Raw genomic sequence first — 7,158 nt, 5'->3', positions numbered from 1 at the left:
AAGTTTAAACAGTAATGATTTCCTGGTTAATGTCAAGTTGTCATAAAGACATTTTGAATAATGTCAACTTTGTATTAAAAGTGTCATAATTTACTGAATGACGCTTTATGACAACAGTCATAAATATTCATGAAGGCTTATTCATGTTCATGACAGGTGTTATGTCATGTTTATGACAGTGTCATGACAGTCTTATTCAACCCCCTTCAAATAAAGTGTTAACAAAAAAAACCCAATCTGTTTTGTAGACAATGTTTCTGCCGCCTCTCAGCTGTGACATCATTTCTGTGATCAGCTGACCTTTGGTTCTAGCAGACATGAAACTCAACCAAACGCTCTACAGGACATGACGTCACATCTTTATTAGAAAAAAACACCAGAGTGGGCGGGGTCACTCGATTCCTTCCTGTTTGTCTTTAATGGCGACCCGGAAGCGTTCCTCCAGCAGCGACAGCTCACTGATCAAGTCTGTGATGGCATTGGTGAACGCTTCCTGGGGAGGACACAACATCACTTCCTGTTAGACACCACTTCCTGTCAGCAGGGATGCATCTTAGCTGGCGTGCGCATGCAAGTTACCTGGGGACTGTAGTCGGGTGTGGTCTGGACCCGGATGACGATCTTATGCTCCAAGGGGTGAGGGACTTTATAACCGGCGAACAGAACCTGAGGGTCTTTCAGCAGCTGACTGGAACACACACACACACACACACACACACCTGGTCACAGGGACAGCCTACCTGCTGGACCTCTGGTATGACTTTAAAAGACGCTTAAAGACTTTTCTATTTAAGTAAACCTATTCTGCCCCCACATGATTTTTATGATGCTGATTTTATCTATGATTTTAGTTGTACTGTGTAGCACTTTGAGATTTTTGCTAATGAAAAGTGCGGTACAAATTAAATTTATTATGTTTGCATTCAGGTAACAAAAATGAATGAAAACTGAGGAGCAGCAAAAGCAAAGGAGGTGGATTAGCAGCTGATGTCATATGGAGCTGCTAGAATTTTGACATTGTTACACAGCAATAGTTTTCAGTCAGAGGCATCTTTAGAGACAATGCAAGACTGACTGCTACTGGAGATCCATCACAGCATTACTATTTGTTTTACAAAGACAATCTGAGTTATAATATTTAGTTTCCTGTTTGGATAAATGAAGGATTTTTTTTTATTCCTGTTATCAGCAGTAATCCCAATAACCTGGAGCATCATGCTTAAAGCTGTAAGGCTTTACACGATTTTAACATCAAATTGATTTCACCTCTCATTCCAGATATCTGAAACTGATTTATGACTAGAAATATTAGTGAATTAAGATATTTCTAATTATATTTAGACTATATGAAATATCTATTTTAGATGTATTTAGATTTAGTTAATTACATTCTTCCTAGCACAAAATGTCAGTTTTAATTCAAGATGTCTGCCATTAATTACTAAATTGAACCAGATTAATCTGAACATGATATCTGGAATAAACTTTTTCAGCTTTGATCATGTTCACGTTTAAATCTACATTGTTCTTTGTTCAGGGTCACTGCTGAACGTGTTCAGGAACCGGTTCATCCCAGGCAGTTCAGGATCAGGAAAGTTCTGTTCTGTTCTATTTGGACCGGGTTTGTCTGCTGTGTGGTTCTGTTTGGACCGGGTCGGTCGGTGTGGTGTGTGAGATGGTCTCACGCTCGGATGATGTTGCCCAGCGTGTGGTCCTCCTTGTTCAGTGTGAACAAACAAGCGTTGGGAACCTTCGTGTCTTTGCTGATGCTGATCTTCTTTTCTCCCTCGAACAGCAGAAATGACTCGAAAGCTGGAGGAGCGTTCATCTTTCCGTCCGAACCGAACTTGGATCAGAAATACCGCTCAGAAACACTTCCGCTCGACTGCTTTTCTTCCTCTTCTTTAGTGTTTACCAACAGCTTGTTGCACTAGTGCCATCTACTGGATTTTACTTCCGTTCTTCTTCTTCTTCTTCTTCTTCTTCTTCTTCTTCTTCTTTGATGTGCATTACCGCCATCTACTGGACAGAGATGCTACATGTGCATTATCCCTCCCACAAAAATATATACATTCTCTATATCCTTTCAATTTCGTCTTCTTAAGGTATTTAAGGTAAAGAACAAATTATTCAGAAGTATAAATTGTGTCCAAAATATCTTGTTTATTTAACTATAGTTTATTGTATTGTAATCTACATAATTCCCTTCTCTCAACAGAATATTTGGAACAGAACAACAAAACGTGTATACTGTCTCTTCTTGAAAACAAAAAATACATTTTCTTTCCTCAGATTCTCTTAAAGGGTCAGTATTGCTCAATAACCTAAGCCATTATTCAACTGAGCAACCACATTTACAAACTCAAGTTCCCAATTTCAACCTTCCAATGGTCAATATTAGGCCCAAATATTTTTCTGTAACTAATGAAAACATGTTCTGTCATTTTTGCAGCAATGACGATGTTTCCCCATCTTAAAAAGAGTGACATTCACTTCTTATTCTGCTTATAATTATGTCCTCCCTCCTTTTTACTCCACCAATTCTTGTAACATCAACTGTATTTTGTATTTCACATAAATGTCTTGCTTTTATCTCATTATCCACCTCATTTTCCATGATTTCTTAACAAACATTTTCCTTCAGATTTAGATAACTTTATCAAAATCTACCTGAGTCCACATTGTTTCTTTTGTAATCTCATATGTATTGGTGATAACTTCTCTTTTCAACGCTTAACAGACTATAATAAATCACTACATTTAAGTTTGTTTTGTATATTTTTGTTCTTTAATGATAAGAGTGTGAATAAACCTCAGCAGCTCTAGAAGCAGATTTATTTATAGTAATTTAATATTATGACATTTCAGATCATATTTTGTTTTTTTCCAATTAATTTATGAAAATTGACTTATTGACACTGGAAAACAAAAAATAATTAGAATGTTTGTTTTCTTTCGGAGTTTCTATTAAATTTTGAAGATTTTTTTTTAACTCCTTGTATGTGACGTCAAACTAAAATCGTAACTTACGGAGTTTCCGGTTTAATTTCCAAACCAACTTCTTGAATAACCAGCCGTCTCATTGGTGCGTTTTGGATTATTTGGGTTTGAAAGTCGGACGCTGATTGGCTGTTGCCGAAGGAAAGTCTGTTTAAACTGAGGGGCGGGAGAAAGTTCAGTTTATACTCCGAACCGGCAGCAGCTGCTTCTGGACTGAAAGTGAGCTGATACCGAACCGATACCAGGTGAGTCTCTGATGTGGACCGGTCAACCAGCTGACGCGTTTACCTGCTGGGGTCACGTGCTGTTTGGATGTTTATTTGTTTGTTTACTCCGGGTCTGGGGAGACAAACAGGCTAACGGCCGTTAGCATGTAGCTAACGGATTGGTCAGGGTTCTGACCCGGAGCCCGCAGGTACCAGGGGCCGGGCAGCTCCCGGCTCTGTCCAGCAGCTTTGACCGGGTTTCAGAGTTCGGCCCGGTTCATTCCCTCTCTCTGTCCCCAGCACGAACCGAACTAAGAGAACCCATGGCTTCCCAGAACATGGACCCCGCAGCGGCTGCAGCGTCATCCGCGGCCGCCCTGAAGGGCAGTGAGAGCGGCAGCAGCGCCGCCAGAGGCTCGGTGACCAAGCGGTGAGTCTCGAATCGGAACCTCCAGAACCGGTCCAATAAGCAGAGCGACTAAGTCAGAAGCAACAAAACGTCATTTTGTTACCATGGTAACGGAGGAACATGACTCGCAGCAGACCCAATAGCTCTGAGTTCCGGGTCCAGAACCTGCTGCGTGGACTGAACCTGCTGAAGCGACTTATTGGTGGCTTCAGAACCGCCAGTCTGGGTTGGGGTCCAGTTAAAGTTCAGGTTCACAATCACTGTGTAAGACTGAAGGACTGAGTGTCCAAACACAGGAGCTCCACAGGGCGCCGGTCTCTCTCCGTTCCTTTCTTTCTCTGCACTTCAGCCTCTACAGAAACACTCAGATTATATATTAGTTCATCAGAGACGGACAAGAGGCTGAGTACAGACCGCTGGTAGACCGCTTCTGGTCACGGAGGGAACAATCAAATCATCTTAAATGTGAGCAAAACAAAGTAGATGACCAGGATCAAAGGTCAAACCCTATTTACATCATGGGGGAAGAAGTGGAGGTGGTGAGGAATATAAAAACATGGATGTTCATCTGGACACCAGAGAGGAAGGAACAGAGACGGAGGAAGAGAACATCCTTCAGGGTTTGGATCTGCTGTCAGTCTGTTGGTGAGAGCAGCATCAGAACCAGAGGCCTAAAGAGGCTCAACAGCCTGAGTCTGGTTCTGGTTCTGCTCCAGAGGCCGTGGAGCCTCTGGAGATGATGATGCAAAGAAGGATTCTTCATATGATCAAGAGAGTTATGGCCAATCCTGACCATCCTCTTCATGTTGTCTTCAGTCAGAGTCTTCAGATTTAGTGCAGCACAGACTGCTACAGGAGAGCTTTCCTGCACCAATAACTCTTAGAGGAATAAAGCACTTTTGAATTTCTCTCTCTGTCCTCAGGCTGCAGCAGGAGCTGATGACCCTCATGGTGAGTCCATTTCCTGACTTTTATTCTGTTGCCATAGTAATTGATGGCCTGTTACCATGGTAACGGGGTCATAGATTGGTTCGGTGACCAGGAGAAATGTAGCAAACCCAGAGTGTGGACCGATGGATGACTCTGGTCAGAACCGGGTCCAGATGCGGTCCTGCTGGTTCTGAACTTCAGACACCAACATTAAGAGCTTTCTGAACACTATCTGGACCACTGGATGATGTCATCAGAACTCTTGGTTCTGGTGGGGGAAACCAGCAGAACCAAGAGTTCAGCTGGTTCCGGTACCAGAACCATCCAATCAGACGTAGGAACAGGGAGGGACGGAGTTCTTCCTGCTGTCGGGTCGTCACCAGATGATCCAGAACCAGTTCATTCCTCCATGGTTGATTAAAACACTGAATGCCCAGCAGAACCGGCCCGATTGGGCCCAGCAGAATAGACCCTGACCACTGGGGATGAACTGGTGCTGGTCACCTGACACCGCTTCACTCTGAGCATGCTCAGACTCATCTTTGGTCACATGATTACTTAATGCATTGCCTGTGGTGTGACCTCTGACCCGGGTCGTGTGACCTCATGCTGCAGATGTCGGGTGATAAGGGCATCTCAGCGTTTCCAGAATCTGATAATCTCTTCAAATGGATCGGAACCATCGATGGAGCTCAGGGGACAGTGCGTACTCACCCGTCTCTGTGTTTATGGTTCCCCTGACCCGGTTCTGACCTAGTTCTGCCTCCAGGTGTACGAGGGGCTGCGGTACCGGCTGTCCCTGGACTTCCCGGCCGGCTACCCGTACCAGGCTCCCCGGGTCCGGTTCGTGACGCCGTGTTTCCATCCCAACGTGGACGATCAGGGCGCCATCTGCCTGGACATCCTGAAGGACAAGTGGTCGGCTCTGTACGACGTCCGCTCCATCCTGCTGTCCGTCCAGAGCCTGCTGGGAGGTACCAGAACTGCCAGAACCAGTTCCAATTGCCCTCCACCGGGTCACTAACTTGCCGTCTCTCCCCAGAACCCAACAATGACAGTCCTCTGAACACGGCCGCCGCAGAACTGTGGGAGAACCAGGATGGTAAGCTTACCAGAACCAGAACCTCCGGCAGTAGTTTAAAGCTGGGCGGCCCAGTTGTGTTCTGACCCATTTCTATTCATCACTCTGATTAGATCAGCTGTTCCTCTGTAGCCAATCAGTGCGCAGGATCTCTGATCAGAGCTGTGATTTGTCAGTCTGCCTTCAGTTCTCTGCCACACATTTCAGATTTTGGCCTGGTCCAAATCCTCCCCTCTCTCTCATGTTGAAGGTTAAAGGTCGCAGTATGTCCCACATTCTCCACATCCACCTTCGCCCATTTTGGGTTCTATTTCCGTCCTTAAGCGAAGTCCGCATTTTTACTTCGGCGAAGTGTATTACCCACAATTCATAGCGGCATGTGACATTTTGAGTTGAAAGGAGGATTTATGGCGGTGTTTGTTGTTTTTCTGTCTTTTAGAAAATTCAAAGAAATATTATGACGAGGCACATTAGTGATAAAAAGGTTTGATATAAACTGAGCAGAAAAAGAAGCAAAAAGAATAGTCACAAACTGAGGAAAGTAAAACAAAATGTCACAAATGAGACAAATTTCAACTGACAAACTTTACACACATTTATGAAAGTAATATCTTAAGTTTATTTGTGGGAGTGGAATAGAAAGCTGCTTGGTTCTCATTAACATGATTTTTAAACAAATGTTTTCTTAGACTAGAGGAGGAAACTGATGAATTATTGTAACATTTTTGGTTCATAAAGTCACAACATTCATAGTTTCTTTTAAAAATGACATTTTAGTTCCACTAGTCTTTATTTTTCACATGTAGCATCAGACGTTTTTATTTTTATATATGCCATATTGTCCTTAACTTGATCTTTGTTAGCTCCACTTCATACCAAACTAACTTTTAGCTGCATAAAACAGATGGTTAAAAAAATCATGTCTCCATTAGTCAAATAGAGATAAATTGATTATTAGAACATTTTAATGTGTATTTTTTGCCGTTTTGGAAATATGGCGAAGTTCACAGAGCGAGCTGTCTGTCGCAAAAAATAGAATAAAATCAGTTTTCAAAAGTAAAGTATTGAAATTATTTTTGTTTCTCTAAACATGAGGGATTATATCGAGTTTTCTGTATTCAACAAGTCACAAAAAACACATTCCTCCAGCAGAAATATCTTTACTGAACATTTCAAATAATCTGTTTTGTTGTAGTTTTTGGCAGCAGAATGGCTAAACAGAGCCAGGATGAGACGTTTTGACCCTGATGTGACCTCTTCACAGAGGGAGCAGGGCCTTTATTCTCTGAGCAGCGGTTATTCTGCAGTGCATGATGGGAGCTGTCAGTCTTGACGCAGTGCATGATGGGAGTTGTTGTTTCTCTTGCAGCCTTCCGGGCTCACCTCCACGCCACGTTCCAGCAGTGAAGCAGCTTCTCTGTGTCTGATTGTATCATATTTTTATGTTTGTTCGCCTCTCTGTGTTAATAAAGAATAAGGTTCTTAATCAAACCAGACTCTGTGTCTACATGGGGACCAGAACCAGAACCATG

General features: G+C 42.9%; 2 protein-coding genes and 1 long non-coding RNA gene across 6 annotated transcripts; 2 read left to right on the top strand and 1 right to left on the bottom strand.

The window, feature by feature from the left end:
• Positions 1–338: 338 nt before the first annotated feature.
• Positions 339–1,917, bottom strand: polr2j (RNA polymerase II subunit J). The gene is made up of 3 exons (XM_015018353.1): positions 1,686–1,917; positions 580–688; positions 339–493 (listed from the first exon to the last, which is right to left on the bottom strand). The coding sequence occupies exons 1-3, from the start codon at positions 1,826–1,828 to the stop codon at positions 392–394; spliced, it is 354 nt and encodes a 117-aa protein (XP_014873839.1). The 5' UTR covers positions 1,829–1,917; the 3' UTR covers positions 339–391.
• Positions 1,918–2,023: 106 nt separating this feature from the next.
• Positions 2,024–2,426, top strand: LOC106937046 (uncharacterized). The gene is made up of 2 exons (XR_001422291.1): positions 2,024–2,114; positions 2,219–2,426. It is a non-coding gene; the product is annotated as an uncharacterized LOC106937046 (long non-coding RNA).
• A 629-nt stretch (positions 2,427–3,055) lies between these two features.
• ube2c (ubiquitin-conjugating enzyme E2C) lies at positions 3,056–7,114 on the top strand. Of its 4 annotated transcripts, XM_015018348.1 has the most exons (8): positions 3,066–3,245; positions 3,507–3,636; positions 4,539–4,566; positions 5,161–5,247; positions 5,315–5,519; positions 5,588–5,647; positions 6,128–6,132; positions 6,866–6,883. In XM_015018348.1, exons 2-8 carry the CDS (start codon positions 3,530–3,532, stop codon positions 6,866–6,868), a joined length of 495 nt encoding a protein of 164 aa, XP_014873834.1. In that variant the 5' UTR covers positions 3,066–3,245; positions 3,507–3,529; the 3' UTR covers positions 6,869–6,883. The 4 variants fall into 4 exon arrangements, with proteins under 4 accessions (XP_014873832.1, XP_014873830.1, XP_014873834.1 ...); XM_015018347.1 differs by lacking the exons at positions 6,128–6,132; positions 6,866–6,883 and adding an exon at positions 6,996–7,114 and having other exon boundaries at positions 3,075–3,245; XM_015018346.1 differs by lacking the exons at positions 6,128–6,132; positions 6,866–6,883 and having other exon boundaries at positions 3,056–3,244; positions 3,510–3,636; positions 5,588–5,870.
• The last annotated feature ends 44 nt before the right edge of the window (positions 7,115–7,158 follow it).

Source organism: Poecilia latipinna, unplaced genomic scaffold (genome assembly GCF_001443285.1).
Source record: "Poecilia latipinna isolate Pla-1442-1.1 unplaced genomic scaffold, P_latipinna-1.0 Scaffold2266, whole genome shotgun sequence".
In the NCBI taxonomy this organism is placed as follows: domain Eukaryota; kingdom Metazoa; phylum Chordata; class Actinopteri; order Cyprinodontiformes; family Poeciliidae; genus Poecilia; species Poecilia latipinna.
The sequence above is the reverse complement of the archived record's forward strand: the minus strand, read 5'-3'. Positions and strand labels throughout refer to the sequence as shown.

Excerpts from the sequence above, each read along its gene's own strand:
- polr2j (XM_015018353.1), bottom strand. The coding sequence starts at position 1,828 with ATGAACGCTCCTCCAGCTTTCGAGTCATTTCTGCTGTTCGAGGGAGAA. Across the intron at positions 689-1,685 it reads CTGGGCAACATCATCCGAGC|TCAGCTGCTGAAAGACCCTC; the intron begins GTGAGACCATCT and ends TGTGTGTTCCAG. Across the intron at positions 494-579 it reads CACCCGACTACAGTCCCCAG|GAAGCGTTCACCAATGCCAT; the intron begins GTAACTTGCATG and ends TGTCCTCCCCAG.
- ube2c (XM_015018346.1), top strand. The coding sequence starts at position 3,530 with ATGGCTTCCCAGAACATGGACCCCGCAGCGGCTGCAGCGTCATCCGCG. Across the intron at positions 4,567-5,160 it reads AGGAGCTGATGACCCTCATG|ATGTCGGGTGATAAGGGCAT; the intron begins GTGAGTCCATTT and ends CTCATGCTGCAG. Across the intron at positions 5,248-5,314 it reads TCGATGGAGCTCAGGGGACA|GTGTACGAGGGGCTGCGGTA; the intron begins GTGCGTACTCAC and ends TTCTGCCTCCAG.